Raw genomic sequence first — 18012 nt, 5'->3', positions numbered from 1 at the left:
ATAAACATCATCGCAGAATTACACATTTCAAGAACCAGTTGGAGATTGTTCTCATAACATTCCAAGTAATAAGATGGATACTGATTATCATCAAGGCTCACTAAATCTTACTAAAATAAACCAGTATTACTTATGGTTTCAAAAAAAATTGTAATTGCAATGTGCCAAAAATTATTTGGAGTGCAAGAACAACAATAAAGTGGAGCAACATAAAATTATTTTAAGAAGGAACATCAACGTATATGGTATGAAATCAAATACAGTCAACACAAAAAACAAAGAAAAGTAAATCTAAGGTTGAATAATAAACTTTTGTAAGCAAGTGAGTACATTAAAATGTGCAAAAACTATCTTAATCCTAATTTTTCTTTTGGATCTGTCTCAGTTCATCAACACTGGCCTCAAAATTAAAAATAAATAGGTAACACTTCGAGTCTCTGTTGACGGTTAGTTGCTCTTGGGGGCCCCCTAGTGGTCCCGGTGTTGCCAGCAGGTGCAACTCAAGTCAGCTTCGACATACATGCTGCATGGCATTTTCTCTTAAATAATAGCATTTATGTTTATTTGTAAAGTGTGTGTTTGTATGTGTGTGTGTGCGTACGCGCGACGCGTGTGTATGTTTTAGGGTGAAATGTTGTTTCTGGTGAAGGGTGGGGCCCGCGCATGTTTTATCTTGGCTGCACACAAACTAGCGCGCACACTCGTTGAGTGGGAAACACGCCTCACGTTTAGTTCGCGTGCACGGGTCAGGCACGCGCAGTAGTCAGCCTACCACGCACACACGCGCGCGCGCGCGCTGCAGCTGAGCGTCACCGGCGGTTGATCAGGAATGAGTTCATTTCCTTGGTGTGGGCGCTCGGTGAGTTGGTTTTGTCTCGTGTTGTTGTTGTTGTTGTTGTTGTTGTGTTGACTTGTGGCAGGTTAGCAAGCAGGTGGACAGGTTTCCACACTCCGCTGACTTTTGTGGCGTTTCTGCAGAGTTGTGGTCCCTCAACGTTGGTCCGCTCCTTCGGTCAAGGAGCGTCACTTCTTCGAAAAACGTCAGCCACATGTTGGTTGCTCCGACATTTTACAAATGCACTTAATGGTGGTCGGAATTGGTCTTGCTTAGACTAATATTAATCATCCCGCGACTCTTTATGCTAGCTGTGACCAATGTGCAGCACAAAAGAGACATCTGTCCTTGTTGCCATGGAAACCACTCAGACAAGGGACGGCCCCTGCTCCAGCATCCTGACTGCGAGAAGGCCAGCTGTTCCCTCACATAAAATGTCAAGTACAGTGTGTGTCCTGATTTAATACTGCAATCCAATTCGTCGTGCTGCTCTTTCTGCTGTGCCCGCCTTGTTCACTGCAGATACGCAGCCAGAATAGACTTTTTACCCCTACTGTGACGCTTTAAAATGCTGTAATATTTTGCATTTTCATGGAAGACAAATATATGCCTGTGATTATTGTTGTGTCTAGATCCGTTCAAATATCTCAACTATCAATGCTAACCATGAGCATGTCAATGGTGTTTTGCATTGGTTGTTAGCATTAAGCTAAGCAGACTTCATAAGGTTTGAAATACAGTGTCATTCAAGTTTTAGGTTTTTGCGTGACACTAAACTTCAGCTGGGAGTGGCATGAAGTAATTTCAAGTTCCTTTGTTGATGAATTGTTCATTATTTGCCGAGGTGCCGCTTGTTGGGAAGTGAGTTGAATTGAGGTCGCCGCCATCATGTGGCGCTCGTATCTACTAATGCCGCGTTCTCGCAAATTGGGAGAAGTGACGCCACCAGCGGCCATGTTGTGTTGCCGCAGTGGTTGTCGGTCGTAATGTAAGGTGGGCGCCCTCACCTCTGGCTTCAGCCGCGAGGGACGTTGATGGTCGATTTATATAGATACTGTATGTCCTGGTTGGGTACTTGTGAAGACTTGGATAGGAAAATATTCTTGAAATCTGCTTGATTGCAATGTCACGCCCGCCTCGATGTTTTTTTTCCCTCCATTTCTCACTCATTCCATTGTTAACACCTGTATGTGCTAACGAGGCTGCGCGCTTCTTTTTAGCGCGTACGTGCACGTGTTTCTCACTTCACATCTGACATCTTGTCACTGGTGTGGAAAATGCTGGAGAAACTTCCACACGATTTGTCACCTTGTGTTTGTCAGCCCTCATTTGTGTGTGTGTGTGTGTGAGTGTGACAGGTCAGATGAATTTGTACTGTCAATATTTGCGCATATCACGTCCACAGAGGTGTGCGAGCGCCAGTGCTGTGAAGCAGATTTGATGTATCACGTTGACGTTCCGGCGCGGTGTTAAGTTCCCGGCGTGAATGCAAGTGGACGCCGTGTTCCGACGGACCAGAACAATCCTGTTAAACGAGCTTTCCTCATTACCCCTCCACTCCCCCCCCGCCCCGTTTTCTTCAAACAGATTCCACTTGGCCAATTCAGCTCTGCGGTCTCCCAGCTGCGTTCGTTCATTCATCGCGTGCACGTCGGAACCACCAAGAGAATCGGCGGCAGAATCTCCTTGAGGGTCCAATCGATTGATCTGGCCCGCCTCTCCATTCAGGTCAGTGCTGACTCTGTGGGAATGTGAAGCAATGGTTGTTTGGATGGACGGATCATAATGAGGTAAGCAGAGGCACCAAGCGGTCGTGTTATTGTATGTTTGGAAATTTGCATGGGATGATGTCATCGGGGCTGGAAATTGGCCTCCACGAGGCGCCTCATCAAAACCAATCAACACACATGCAGCAACTGTCATGTTAACATCAAGCAAACAAAGCCTCGTTGTTGGGGAGTCGTTACCACGGCGAGCGGTTGCCATGGTAGCGTGCGGCATCTGCACAACAGACACGAAATAGCTTAATGAAGTCCACCGGACGTTCTTACGCTCTGGTGACTTTTGTGTTGTCTTCACATTTAAGTGACATCACTTCCCAGCTTTTCCAGATGCCCGCCGTCTTTCGATTTTTTATTTTTTTTTTTGCAAGCGTCGGCCTGGTTTGAAAGAGTTTTCAAATCGAACGTTTTTCACTGCAATTTGCATACGACAAATGTCAGCGGCAAACGTTTGCGTTTCGTCCACGTCAGTTGTGGATCAGAGTAGGGCTAAACGATTTATCGTTTGCTGATGGAAATTGTAAATCTCAAACGACACAATTTTGTCAAAACTGAGTTTTTATTTATTATTATTAGTTTTTTTTAAAAAAAGTCTTATTCCTCCAAGCTCACCAATCACAAGTGTGGCACACTACTCGTGGAAAGGTCACGCTAACCAATCCACTCCGAGCTGGTTACAAAAAAAAAAAAAAAAAAAAGTCCCATCCACGTTACGCTATCGCTGATCCTTCCTGAGTCTCTGCTTTGCCGGCTGCTTGTGAACGCTAAGCTAACATCCTCTCCTCTATAGTCACTAATCCTCGATAAACTTCTACCTGTTAGCGTTATCACAAAAGAGGATGAGGAATACTTAAGCATGCAACAACACCAAGTCAAAAGATGAAAAAGCTAATCACCCTGCTATAGTTGTGGCAAAAGACCATAAGTGCTTCGGTGTACAGACACAGAAGTCTGTCTGGAAAAATGTTAGGGTGGAGCGCAACTAACTATGAACAGAAAATTAGTGTTACAATTAGATCAAATAAGAAAACAGCTTCGAAACAAGAACAGGCTTGAACAGGCTCGAAAACTGGAAATGAATCGGGTGTCAGCCATGACCAAGCGTTTGTAAGGTCAAAAACATGGTTCATATTTACAATATCAGCATTGTTATTTGTATTTATTTGCACGACTGCACCACAGAGAACTGAGTTTTGATAATAATAGGTCTCGGAATTACTCCTAATTCTCTTTTAAAAATAAATTTAGATTTGCCAAGGCACTAAATAATTATATTTTGTACATGTTAACGTTTTAATGAAAAGGGTTAGAGGGAAGAAATAATATGATGCTTTTAACAGAAAATATTTACCTTTCACATTTATATAACCCATTCAGAAATACTCCCATAATTTATTTTTTATTTTTTTACACCACCCATTACTGGAAACGATAAATAATGTGATGTGAATTTCCTAGACACATGGCTTAGCCTTATAAGTCACTGTTTGAAGCAGTTTAAATCTGGATCATACCATTTTAGGCGTTGCACAGTTAACTATTGGTGTGTATATATATATATATATATGATTAGATATTACCTTTGGCACATTGACAATCGAATTATGAAATGTGAATTATTTTGGTGGCTATTTTAATGCCTGGCTGACTCAAACAGCCACCTCTCCCCGTGTGGTTGCCGCGCCCGTTTCACGAAGTCGCCCTAAAGCCTGCTTATGAGCGCGTCGACCACAAAAACAGGAAATAGTAAAACGATCAATTTGTGGAGCCTCGATTCCGAAAGTGGAACTCTTTATACAGAAATGATTTATATGCAAAATTTGTGTAACAAGGAAGTTTATTTTTTCTATACAACAAAATACGTCTGACATATTGTGCGTGACAACAAAGCTAACAGTCGTGCATTCATGCTAATGTGACAACATTTAGCTAGCGGTTTGATTTCCTTAGCGCAGGTTTGATTTTGGTCGTGTGGCGCCAGTTTTAAGGTTTAATATGGTGCTAGCCAAGGTTCACCAGGCAATCCTCTGAGAAATGACGATGAGACAAACAGTTGAATGGTCTGTCGACGCGGAAGCCGGCGCTAAGACTGACGTGGCCGCTAATGGCGCCTCTTTCCCGGTGTGTACGCTTGCCGGGCATCCCCGTCGTCCGCTTGCAGAAATCGGGCATGTTTAGTCTGCAGGGGCAGCACGGGGGTGGCTCCTCACTTTGTGACATAGAAAAGTGAGAACCAAGTCGTTTTGTTGGATTGGGCGGGGCTGTTTTTTCGAGAACAAGAATAAACATGAATGCTCTGAGATGGCTGAATGGAGGCAACGCCACTTTGGGTGTGTGCATGATGAGGAATAAGATTTTTAACATGGATAAAAGCTTTAAAAAAAAAAAATAATATACATGCTTTGAGTCTCCTGACAAAAATCTTGAAAAAAACATTTACACATAATTGATGTACAAATAGCATGTACATTAGTGCAAAATGTAAACCTTTTTTATTTTTATAAACACTACTAGTATTACACATAATTGCATATTTAGACATGTATGATGGCAAGCAGTGTCGGTGTAGCTCCATGAACCATTTTGAAAAACTTTGAAATAGGACCGCCTCCCTCACACAGCCTCTTCAGTGTCAGTGTGTGATTACGGTAATAGCTTTTAATGACATAGTAATTTTGTCATGTTTGTAAATGTTAACTGTGCATTGTGAATATTTCACTAAAGCTTGATTTGAATAAATTCGTGAATTGAATCAAAACCGGCTTTATCTGTCAGAAAAATTGTAATTCACTCTCTTCTTAAAATGTTCAGCCCTACATCCGAGCTTTCGTGTTGTTAGTGTGTCATTGACATAAGAAAGAGGAGCAGCAGGACGGTGAAGGAAAAAAAAAAGCTCTTTGCATGCAGCGCCAAGAAAAACCAGATCAGCAGGTTTTCGAAACACAAGTACACTAATGTCAGCTTTAACTTAAACTTGGAAATGACATTAATGTGGAAAACACACATACAGAGTTCAATCAATCCAACTTGGTGACAAGCCAGCTGTGGTTTGTGTGTGTTTGTGTATTTGGAGGAAGTGGCTGCTCAAAGGCAAGATTTTTTTCCCTGTACTTCATGTGTACAAACATTGATTGTCAACAAAGCATAATGAGAGGCGCCATTAACGCGTTGTGTTTTTTAGACGCAGCGAGTTGATTGGCCCTCACTCGTCTGCAGGGCCTTGACTCCACCATGTCCGCCTGCGACCTTATTGACCTTGCCGCCGCTCCCGTCCGTCCGCTCCCGGGATGCACTTGATGGACGGCGTCTTGCCGGCCAATAAGAGCAAGACGGCGGACAGAATGCCACCGCCGCCTCCACCACCACCGCCACCGCCGCCGCCGCCGCCGCCACCTCCGCCTCCCCCCTCACTTGGAGGCCTGAAGCTCAACAAGAAAATTCGGAGTTTCTTCTGGAAGACAATCCCAGAGGAGCAGGTACGGAAGGAAGCGCAACTCGTCGGGCCGCTTCCTGCGGTTGACGTGATTTCGATATTTGCATGTGGGCCGGCAGGTGCGGGGGCGCGCCAACTTGTGGACGCAGGGCCAGGCGCAACAGCGCTACCAGATCGACGCCACCACGGTAGAAGAACTCTTTTGTCAGAAGCAGGAGCGAGACGACGACACGCCCGCAAGGGGAGGGAAGGGCCGGTCCTCACTGCGGGATGCAAAGAACCAGGTGGGTGACGATGACGATGCTGATGACTGCAGTGTCAGTGATGACAATGACGATATTGAAAACAACAACAAGTGATGACATTGACGATGATGTCAATGACGATGATCACATTAACGACGAAAACATCAACAGTGATGACAACCACGACGACAACAATTCACTTCAATTTGACGAGTGACAACGAGCACGATTCAATTTACCTCCACGCCGATGACTCAAACGATGATTACGATGTCAACCTGTCGCCCCACAGGTCTCCATCTTGGACACCAAGCGAGGCATGAACGTGGGCATCTTCCTCAAACAGTTCAAGAGGTAAAAGACGACAAAGAGGCGCCCTCATGCCCCCAAGGTGTTGTCGGTTAAACATACGGCGCCATGCCGGTTGCGTGTCCGTGAGGGCAAGAAGCCATTCTGCTAACTAAGAAAGCAAAAGAAAGAACAAATGAAAAAAAAAAAATCTAAATTATTTTAGTTCTATTTAATTACATTTTGTAATTACATACAGTGTATACTGTATTTATTGTATTAGCATTAATAATTTTATGGTGATTTTTTTAAAATAATGTTATGGTGATTTTTTTTTTTTTTTTTTTACTCAAATGAATTTACAAATACTGATATTACTAATAACCAACTACATATTATTATTTTTCATATATGCAAAATATATATTTGTATTTTTAAATGCAATCATTAAATTGTATATTTTACTCATTTTAGATTAATTATTAACAGGTAATTAACCAATTATTTGCTAAACTTCATGTTAAAATGTGATTTTGTTCTTCCATTACTTAACCAAATTAAAGTTTACTCCTACTTTTCACTTTAGACAGTTCAATAAATTAATCTTGTGTTTAAGGATATAAATGAATCAGTTTTAATGATCAGATTTAATGAAAAAAAATGGCTAGCATTTCTGCATCAAATGCAGCAGGGCGCAATGCAAATAGCCAACATCAAGAACATTAAGTAAAAGGAGTAAATGTAGCAGCTGTGTATCAACACCAAAATAAGTCGAGTGCCGGTAGTTATCCACGGTGGCGCAAAGAATGACGGGAAGCCAAATGATGGCGACGTGTCGTTTGCGTGCTGTTGTTGAACGTGTTTACGCAACACTCTGGCACTTAGAGGCTGTTTGTACAAGCGGGAAATGTGCACTTCAAATGGAGCATTAGCAGTTTTCCTTTGTCTTCAGGTCCAATCAGGCCATTGTTGACGACATTCGCCACGGCAACAGCGAGCCTTACGGGGCGGAGCCACTACGAGAGCTGATGAAGCTTCTGCCAGAGAAGGACGAGGTATCGCACACATTTCTGCTAATCATTGACTCATCCACTATTCCGAAATCACGGTTTTATGTTTGCTGATTGACTGGAAAGACGACCAAAAATCCCTTCCGAGTGATTTGGGAGTAGAAAATCATTCATTTTCTATGCTCGAATATCATCAAATCATTCATCATTGTAGTGGAACCTCTGTCAGAAATATTGAACAAATAAGTCCATCTTCATAAAATATTGATTTCGAGACCGCGTAAAGTGAATTCAGATTTATTTTGAAATACGTTACAACATGTTTGAAGATAATTGCTGAAAACATGCTGGGCTGGCCTGGCCAATTTAGAGTAATGAGTGCTGTAACAGATTATATAGTTGAGATGGTTTTTCAGATCAGCAAAAAAAAAAAAAAAAATAGAACTTTGTTTTCATTTATTTTATAAAACGCTTTAGCCCATTAAAAAATAATAAATAGATAAACTCCTAATGTCCAATGTGGCCGTTTAGGATTTAGGAACGCGATATAAGGAAGGATACATTCTCATTTTATACATGATACGGTGTATAAAATAATATCCTGCCGGTCATTTTACGTGCTTTATAAAATAAAAAATGAAGGCGACGTTATATTTAGCTTGTTTTTTTTTTTCATAATAGAAAAGATCTTAAAGTACATTTTAAGGCACATTCCCTTCCTTTAAACATGGAGAGTGCATTACAAAGTAATCCAGGTCCACAATATTGAAAAAGAAAAAAGAAAGGAAGCAAAGGTACAGCTGTTGAACGACCAGCCGGGCACTTGTTGCTAATGCTAACAGCTAGCCACTAACTCCGGTGACTTGTGGCGTTATCATTCAATGCTGGCGTAATTATCTAGCGGTTTGTTAGCATACTCAATTAGTGACAGAATATGATTTCGGGTTGGCGTTGCGTTGATGTCGATGACAACTATGTAATGTCAATTGAAATTGCGATAAGGCAAGCCAAAACGTCAAAACGGGAAGTCAAGTTAGCTCTTACGCCAACTTCAAATTAAGTCTCACTGACTTAATGTATATTTTGTTAAGCCTTATTTCGAAGTTAGCCTTTTCAGAGGCGGTATGTTCATTGAGTATGGGACAGGAGACAGAAAAAAAATCCTGGATGATTAATTTGAAGACTCGTTTCACTGTATTTTTTTTTTTTTGAGAGAGAGCCAGTATGTGGAGCAGGCTTTTATCTGACGTGGCTGCTGTTACAGCGCCCACATTCCAACATCAAGTGTATGGAGTGCAAAGCGAGTGATTCCCAATTTTTGTTTGGAGCAAGGTGAAGAAGATGAAGGCGTACAGCGACGACGTCTCAACGCTGCCTTTTGCCGACTCCTTCGTGTTCCTGCTCATTCAGCTCCCCAGGTTAGACGCTAATCCTTTGATTTTTTTGCCCGGTGCGCTGCTGTCCGATGGCTCATCAATATCGCGCTGTCTGATTGGTCCGCAGTTACGCCATGCGCATCGAGTGCATGCTGGCCAAGGAGGAGATTCCTGGCATGTGCGAGGCCATGCAGGCACATATTGGCGTCCTTCGCTCTGCAACTAAAGGTGCCGCCAAAGCCGCATACATCAGCCCCCCCCCGCCCCGCCCTTCTCGTCCTCTTTCAAAGCAGCTCTATTTAGAGAGAGGTGCTAATGAAGTAGAAGGTGTTGATGAGCTCCTGGTTTCTCCCCTTGCAGAGGTTCTGGGCTGCAAGGAGCTGCACGCCGTCCTCCACTTGGTGCTGCAAGCCGGAAATATCCTCAACGCTGTAAGCGACTTGGCGATCCTCACCGTTTTAGCGGCGTGATGTTAAGATCTGTGTGTGTGTGTGTGTGTGTGTTGCAGGGCGGTTACGGCGGTAACGCAGCGGGCTTCAAACTCTCGTCTCTTCTGTCTATGGCTGACACCAAAGCCAACAAACCGGGAATGAACCTGCTGCACTTTGTGGCGCTGGTGGGTCACCACAAACAAAAACAAGACAAGTCCTCGTCCTTGTCTTCAAACTCATCGTTGTCCTCCTCCTCCTCATCCTTCCTTCCCTATTGTGACCGTCGGTTGTCCTACTGGGTTAAATTCATCTTTCCAGGAAGCCCAGAAAACAGAGGAGCGGTTATTGGACTTCCCGCTGAAGTTGAGTCGCATTCAGTATGCCTCCAGGTCAGACCGAATCCTCTCTTCTGGATAATGGACTCAAAGCTCGTTTTTATTTTATTTGAATTTTTTTTACAATGTAGGATCTCCTTGGAGACGCTAGACGGCGAACTGCAACGGCTGACGTGCCGCTTGCGCGCTCTCGAGGAGAGCATCCGGACTGACAGTGAGCTTCTGCAGCAGCTTGACAGCTTCCTGCAGGTAGCGCTGACGTGCAACTTCCACAAATAACTTCATCCGAAGACTCTAAAAGAAACTTTTGAGGGGACTGGACTAGACCCCATTTGCTGGATTTTTGCCACTAATTTGGGACTTGCCTGAAACTTTGGAGTTAAGATTTAAGACTTCTTTCTGACTTACTCTGTCCCGCCTCAGGACACAACGGACGGGCTGTGCTCGCTGCGCAGCTGTCGGCAGCTGTTGCGCAAGGAGGCTGGCGAGCTGATGGACTTCTTCTGCGAGGACGGCAGCACGTTCCGACTGGACGACTGTTTTGCCGTCCTGCACGGCTTCTGCTGCAAGTTCAGCAACGCTGTCAAGGTAGACTGCCGGCTCGAGGAGCGTTTGAGTTTTGAAGCCGATGTTGGTCAAGTTCAAATGTGATTTTAAAATGTTTTATTTTGATTATAAAATAGTGTTTCATTCTCATTTTTTAAAATCTTAAAATATATGACGATGTACATTTTGTTTCACTTATAAATATTTCATAAAGCTTTTAAATTTACCGGCCAAATTGTGTTTTTTGACCATTTTTGCACTTTATATGTACAATAAATCAAAATAAATTATAAAAATGAAAATAGCTTTATTCACAATTGAATTATGCTTAATGAGCCAATATTTGATCAAATAAATGCCAAATAGGTACATTTTAAATTTCACTAATATTTTTGTCCTATAACTCATTCAATACCATTGACGGCTAAATACGTCTTTTTTTTTTACTCACCTGGTAGTGAATTAATTAATTTAAAAAACTTTTAGCGTTTTGGTAGTAAAATATAATTATTTCCTTATGTAATTATAAGATAAATTATTATTATTAAAAAATTATTAGATACAATAAATGTGTACATGAACATGTGAAGTTTTTATTTTATTTTATTATATTTTATATTATATAATACATATTTATATTATTTTATTTCATTATTTACAATGAATCATTTATGAATCATTTCATGAACCAGTTTTAGAGGAAAAACATGCAACAATTTTGCAGGATTCTTTATCATATAAATTCTCACACTAACGCTGAGGCGGTTGTTGATGTTAATGGATGAATTGTTGGCTGATTGAAGGAGAACAAAGCACGGGAAGCCAAGGAACGGGCCCGTCGCTGTCGCTTACAAGTGGTGGAGGAGCAGAAGAGACATTCGTGGGCCGGCGGCGAGGAGGTAAAAACTCACCAAATCCCAAACCATGCAGCGAATGAGCAGCAAAAATCAGTTGACCAAATTGCGGTGTCTCAGGTGGGCAGTGCTATGGGCTTGTACTGCAGCAGTGAAACGGACCTTACGACGGCCGTGTTTCACCAGGACGACGCCAGCGCGCTCTTGGAGCTCCTTTCACCCAAGTCAAGTGGCTGGCGCGCTTCTCGCCGGCGTATGGGACACTCGCTGACACAAAGCCCATCCTCTCCCTCCGGGAACACGATGACGCTGACAACGCAATATGCCGACAACCTGAAGAGTCACATTCCCGTGGTCGCCGCCTCTGACTTGGACAACAACGGCCAAGACCACAGAGAAGCTTCGATGACACGGCTTGAAAGCCGTCAGTGCAAAACGCCTTCCGAAGATGACCACGGTGACCAAAAACACACTGACAGCTCGGCCGAAGGTAGCAACAACAACAGTGTCGTGCTCCTGGACAACTGCTCGCTGGTTCCTGAGCCAAAAGCCTCCAGTGAGGTCGATGGCCTCGCTAATCTCTGCGATGACACCGCTGCAACCACGGAAGAGTCGCGGGCTTCAGAAGAGGCCCAGGTGGCGGTTGGGTGGTGCGTGACCGCCGTGTGCAAGGCGGACCTTCCGGGAGAAAAGGAGCCAGCGTCCTTTGTTTCTTCAACTCAGTCCGAGCCCGTCCGACGTCAGCCGCCGCCTTCCTCGTCGCTTTTTGTCTCCCCCACAGATCCTACTCAGTCGGACCGACGTAAGAAGTCGGACTCATCCGAAAAAACTGCGACCGCCGTGAGCGGGAGCCGATCTAAAAGGGTGCGCACCCTCAACAGCTCTGAGAAGCAAAGCTTGAGGAGAGTGGTCCCCATCTCTAGGACTGGTAGAGAGAAGCGAGGAGAGAAGCCCTCCGCCACCCCGTCGTCTCGACGCTCCAGCCTTCAGCCCCGAGATTTAAAGGAGCGCCGGGTTCCCGCTGCTCGCAAGCAGCCGGAAGAGAAGATGTGTCGCTCTACGCTGCGAGCGCTCGGTGGCGAGGGCCGCCGCGCTCTCAGTGCTACCGTCGCTCCTTCTCCCGCCCCGTCGTCTTTTGCCCGAAACACTGCCTCGTCCTCTTTTAGACAAACACAAGCTGGCCTTCCACGAACCAACATCCTCAAACGTGCTTCTGAAGCCTCCACATCTGCAAAACACCCTCGTGTCTCTTCGTCCTCGTCGTCCTCCATGCCCAAGAGGCTCCATGCCCCGACGATGAGGACACCTCCAAGCATCGTCAGGACACCACGGAGTGTCAGTACGCCACCGAGTGTCAGGTCTTCGCCGAGTGCCAGGTCCCCGCCGAGTGCCAGGTCGCCGCCGAGTGCCAGGTCGCCGCCGAGTGCCAGGTCTTCGCCGAGTGTCAGGTCGCCGCCGAGTGTCAGGTCGCCGCCGAGTGCCAGGTCGCCGCCGAGTGCCAGGTCGCCGCCGAGTGTCAGGTCTTCGCCGAGTGTCAGGTCTTCGCCGAGTGTCAGGTCTTCGCCGAGTGACAGGATGCCATCGACAGTCAGGTCGTCGGCGAGTGTCAGGACGCCGCCGAGTGCCAGGTCACCGCAGAGTGTCAGGTCGCCCCCGAGTGACAGGACGCCATCGACAGTCAGGACGCCATCGAGTGTCAGGACATCACAGAGTGTCAGGTCACCGCCGGGTGACAGGACGCCATCGACAGTCAGGACGCCATCGACAGTCAGGACGCCATCGACAGTCAGGACGCCATCGACAGTCAGGACGCCATCGACAGTCAGGACGCCATCGACAGTCAGGACGCCATCGACAGTCAGGACGCCATCGACAGTCAGGACGCCATCGACAGTCAGGACGCCATCGACAGTCAGGACGCCATCGACAGTCAGGACGCCATCGACAGTCAAGTCGCCGCCGAGTATCAGCACGCCACCGATTGTCAGGTCGTCCCCGAGTGTCAGGTCATTAGCGAGCGTCGGGTCGTCAGCGAGCGTCAAGGCGCCTCCAGGCGCCAGCGCACCGCCAAGTGTCACGACATCACCACACATCAAACCCCCTTCAAAAATCAGGACATCTACAAAGGTCAGGACGCCTCCGAGTGTTGGGTCATCTCCCGGCTCGACGACCCCCGACCCCCCACTCGCCTCTAAAAGCCACAACAGCAGCTTCTCGGACAAGTCCGGCCAAGCTCAGCACTTGCTCAAGGTCTGCAAGCCCAGCTGGAGATAACACAAGACAAATAACACCATAAGCAAATACTCTTAAACAAGCTGGATGCAAAGTTCATTTGTACTTTGTGATCATTCCGTGGTACTAAAGGTGGCCTTTCTCGATGAAATGACAATTTCTAGATGAACTGATGACGGATGGTGCACCTTTTAACTTGACTGACTGACATGTATGTGTACATTGCGTTTGTGTCATTAAGAATGAGGTAGCTTTGAAAAAAATGCCACTCATCTGACTCAAAATATCTCAGGGGAACCTTTGCAATGCCACGTGTGAACAATGAGATCCGTCATTATTTGGATGAATGGAACCTTTAAAATTAATTTCTATTTATGTATATTTTCACATATTAAAATGTGTGCATCTGCCGAATAGAAATAAAGATCCTTGCAACTTCTCCAACGAAGCAAAAAAGCCAAAGTACTCTCTCAAATTGAGAATTAAATCCCGAGTTGTAATTCATAGTTTGACACAGTTGCAAAATAGGAAAGAAGTCTACGTGCTTATTTTTTTTCATCCTTTGACATAGTTGATTAGTTCGCTCTCCTCTCCTCTTTAAAAGTGCCGGATTCCACATCTTTGCTTCCAGGTGTGCAGTCACCGCATGGCGACTTCCACTACCTCTCTAATTCTGTCCCGCCCTCTTCCATCATGTGCTCCTGGTTCTTCTTTGCATCCCACAGAGGAAGTCCTGTTGCACCGCCAAAACAGTTCCAGCATGACAGCACGTACGGACCCAATGGAGCAGGACAAAAACAAAAAAAAGTCAAGGAGAGCTCTTTCTCTCGTGACGCTTGTGACTCACCTTGGCGACGTCTTCTACGGGAATGAGCGCCGACAAAACTCCAGATGCAGGCCTGACAACAGATGGCGCCGTCATTGCAGACATCAGCGTGACTGGAGGAGGGTGAGTGAAAACCGTATCATAGATTTACATTCATCCTCTGTCCCGAGAGCATTTTTTGGGGGGCGGGGGGGCGTTGCATGATACTGTCTGCGATTAATTTTGCCAAACGAGGACTAAAGAGGCCAACAAAACTAGTGGAATCTGTCAGCGGAACATCGCTAAAGCCATCTACGACCGCCAGTTGGTGTTGTCCTTGCGTGGATCCACGTCAGCGGGCATATAACTATCGTAAGACGGTGAACCCGCTGCATTTGATTTCCTGCGTACTCACATTTGGATGTAGGCAATGACGTCGGACGCTGCAGTTGTTGATGTTGTGTTGCCCACTTTGGTTTCTTTGCACGCTTTCTCCGCCGGGTGAAGAACCGCAAGCGCTGTCAGCAGTGATGACATCGTAAAGGAAAAGATGGTGGGCCATCATAAAGGCACAAACGCTGCAATATGAAGTCAGTGGGCATGCTGGAGCTTCGCCAGTGCCGAATCAAAGACTTAAAAAAAAAAAAAGTAAATATTCAACTTTTATTTAACCACGGAAGAAAAAACAAATATTGATAATTAGGACGTCATTTCATCACCCGCGATGAAGCAAGAGTTATCGGCCGTGTTTACGCTTATGAAGATGCTGGTGACCAAGTTGCATGTGCAAAAAAGTGAGCTTTTCATTGAGAAGCTACTGGTAGCCCTGAAGGAGAAATTTCAGGGCCACTGGTACCCTGACAATCCCAGCAAAGGACAGGCGTATAGGTCGTGTGCTTTTCTTATTTTCCACACTTTGGATAGACAAGGAAGCCAGCAGAAGAGCTCTCCAGAATGTAACCACTCATCATTCTTTTCTGGAAAAGTCCATCACTGTTGACGGTTGTGTCTTTTGCAGGTGCATTCGAGTCAACTTGTCCAACAGTCAGGATCCAGAACTTCTGCGGGCCTGTAAGGAGAGTGGCGTTAAATTCTGTGAGCTGGGATTGCCGCCTGTCCTCACTTTATGGGTGGACCCTGGTGAAGTGGCCTGCAGGTTAGACTCATGGACATATATAATGCCGCCTACTTGCAGTAGAGACAAGTGAAGCCATCTGCGGCCATCTTGCGTCGCTAAGCGCACCCTGACTTGATTACATTAATTTCTTCACTGTGTTATCACGTTATTTTTTTGGTTTCTACGACGGAAATGCCACCGTTTGGCATACTATTGTACCGATGACTCTGGGAGAAGCTCGAAATGCATGTTTCATCGGTCAGAATGCAATTATAAATTTTCTCTCATGGCGCAGAGTGCCGTAAGGATCATGATCAATGAAATGAAAGAAAATTCCAAGGAAAAAAAATGGCCATAAAATGTAAACCTATCTTCTTTATGTCACGATTTACGATACTGAGATAATGTGATCTGAATGTTTGATGCGCGCAATTAATTTGAAATTTGTTCTCATTACGCCATACAGGTATCCCGATGTAAAACATGCACTGGTTAGTGTTTTCAGCGAAAAAAAGAACAACAATTGTCAGTAACAATGGCAACACAATATGGCCGCCCTCTGGCTTTAGCTGCGAGAGATTATTGCATCCCACGTGCATAACTGAATGAGCTAATAATTGGACGGACAAAGACTTGTTTTACGCCAGAAACACTGTATGGAGACATGCGAACCTCTCAAAGAATGAACTTCCTGCTTTGCATTGACCATTCAAAGTATATTATCACCTTATGAGAGAAAAGTTATACCCGCTGAAATGTGCATGTAGCGCGTCTCCCACATTTACTGATTCCCCCATGTTCCACTGACTTTGGCATTTTCACCAAAGAGACAGAAAATGTGCACACGCTGTGGTGAAAATAATGTATTCCAGTTAGAAATTAGCAACGTAGGATGGCCGCCGGTGGCTTCACTTCTCGCTACGGTGATTTTCGACATTGTCAGTCTATTGTAACGCAAGTCTGTGGGTTAGATTGTTTGAAAGCAGCAATAAGGAACTTGGGCTCCCTCTACAGGCCTGAAGTGTAACTTTCCTCGCGCTCAAAATGGCAAATACCGTTTCTCCAAGCTGGCTTGACCATGATGCAGCACAGATGCTGTTCTCCGTATTACAAGCCAGTTTGCAATCATGTGTTGCCACTTTAGCGTGGAACCCGCTGACTTTCTTTGTGCGTTCAGGATCGGGGAGGACAACCCTTGCTTCTCGGTGGCCAGGTTCTCCAGCAACATTAAAGGTGACGCGTGCGCAGAGCTGATGGTCGTGGACGAAAGCTCGTCTTCAGGCAGCGATTCAGACTCATCATCCGGGTACGACAGCACGGACGCGTCGCCGCTTTCCATTTCTACCAGACGCTGCGGTGACACGGTATCACATCATGTGACACGTTTGTGATGGCAATTATACTTCTGAATGCTGGAATGTGAGCATTTGTTTTTTTTTTGTTTTGTTGTTTTTTTTCCACCACTAGGATGCATCCGCTTTTCGACTTCCCGCCTGGTATGCTAAGGCCTTGCTACCAGGAAAAAGTCATATCCTCCCTCGAGCTCACTAGGGCTTTTCAGGCCTTGCAGCAGAGTCCTGGATCCTTATTGTTTTATTCTTGTTTTCTGCTGTGCTTGTTCATATTTTTTACTTTAAAAACAAATATCAAGAATACGTGTCATCTTATTCATACACAGAATTTTATCTTTGTCACATGTCAAGATGCAAGAAAATAATTGGTCAGGCTCGTGCATTGCATTTTGGGTGTACTCTGTCGAGAGCCATTTGCAGTGCTTTGAATGAAAAAGAAAAAATCAGTGCTTACTGTTCGCTGCTGCAATGCGACCTTACGCTTCCGACTGACACCTCACAGGTGTTACGCTATATTTACAAAACGTTTGACATGGAATTGTTGGGTGTGATGCAACCAGGCATCTTAGTTACTGGTACCGGCCGGGATCAACTCCAAGCACACAATCGATCATTCCAACAAATGAAATCAAATTTGCAGGTGGATCTGTCTGTCTGTATATTTTGTACTTGTGTGAACAATATTCAACTCCCTGAGGGAAGACTTGTTACTCATACTGAATTTCTGGTCGGACCACAGATTATGGCTAGATCTGACACATTGTTATATACGCTAACCTGACCGCAGAGGAATCAGGACACCCAAACCCCAAAATAGTTTTTCCAGCTAAAACACAAAAGAACTTCCCACTGTGTGGTGCTTTCCCTTCATTCTTGCTGCATTTTCCTTTCCCAAATGCATGCTTACGGAGCGGCAAGCCGGTCGGTCCATAATGGCGGCCGTGACCATGGGGCATTTAGCTCGACATTCACACAGCATTTAGGACTGTTGCCGGGGGAATGAAAAATCAATATTCTGTCTGAGTCTGATCATATCAGCGTGTAGTCACAAACTCGAAACCAAGACGGTCTCTTTGTGCCACTCCATTAAAAACAGCTGTGAGATCCCAGAGCACAAATCAATTATGAGTTGACAATAAGAATCCCACGCCCAAAATATATTCTAAATTTTACTGTGAGAGTCACATAATTTGAATTTTTCAGTTGCTTGTATCAGGATAAATCAGTCGGGATCAAATTACTCTCTCCTGTGGCGTTTATGTTGATGTTGTAAACGCTACCCTCGCTGTCAGTAACAGATTATAAATAGACCCATAGCTAAACTCAATCTCATGAGGGGAGGGGAGTGGGGGGGGCTTTTCCATTTTGTTGG

General features: G+C 45.0%; 2 protein-coding genes across 6 annotated transcripts; both read left to right on the top strand.

Annotated features, from left to right (window-relative positions):
• The first annotated feature begins 700 nt into the window (after positions 1-700).
• On the top strand, positions 701-14268 carry LOC148338728 (uncharacterized). Of its 4 annotated transcripts, XM_088294911.1 has the most exons (16): positions 702-859; positions 2423-2563; positions 5798-6092; positions 6169-6333; positions 6587-6648; positions 7535-7637; positions 8925-9010; positions 9096-9196; positions 9329-9399; positions 9477-9584; positions 9718-9788; positions 9866-9983; positions 10158-10322; positions 11084-11179; positions 11255-12492; positions 12655-14266. In XM_088294911.1, exons 3-16 carry the CDS (start codon positions 5904-5906, stop codon positions 13406-13408), a joined length of 3327 nt encoding a protein of 1108 aa, XP_088151037.1. In that variant the 5' UTR covers positions 702-859; positions 2423-2563; positions 5798-5903; the 3' UTR covers positions 13409-14266. The 4 variants fall into 4 exon arrangements, with proteins under 4 accessions (XP_088151036.1, XP_088151037.1, XP_088151035.1 ...); XM_088294910.1 differs by having other exon boundaries at positions 701-859; positions 5833-6092; positions 11255-14267; XM_088294909.1 differs by having other exon boundaries at positions 11255-14266.
• Positions 14184-17458, top strand: LOC148338727 (maternal B9.15 protein-like). Of its 2 annotated transcripts, none has more exons than XM_088294914.1 (4): positions 14184-14315; positions 15190-15327; positions 16466-16594; positions 16756-17458. In XM_088294914.1, the coding sequence occupies exons 1-4, from the start codon at positions 14236-14238 to the stop codon at positions 17003-17005; spliced, it is 597 nt and encodes a 198-aa protein (XP_088151040.1). In that variant the 5' UTR covers positions 14184-14235; the 3' UTR covers positions 17006-17458. The 2 variants fall into 2 exon arrangements, with proteins under 2 accessions (XP_088151040.1, XP_088151041.1); XM_088294915.1 differs by lacking the exon at positions 14184-14315 and adding an exon at positions 14469-15059 and having other exon boundaries at positions 16466-16652; positions 16756-16937.
• The last annotated feature ends 554 nt before the right edge of the window (positions 17459-18012 follow it).

The sequence above is a fragment of the Idiotropiscis lumnitzeri genome, chromosome 4 (assembly GCF_059441095.1).
Source record: "Idiotropiscis lumnitzeri isolate Australia: NSW breed Sydney's pygmy pipehorse chromosome 4, RoL_Ilum_1.0, whole genome shotgun sequence".
Classification (NCBI taxonomy): Eukaryota; Metazoa; Chordata; class Actinopteri; order Syngnathiformes; family Syngnathidae; genus Idiotropiscis; species Idiotropiscis lumnitzeri.
This window is presented reverse-complemented; position numbering and strand designations above follow the sequence as displayed.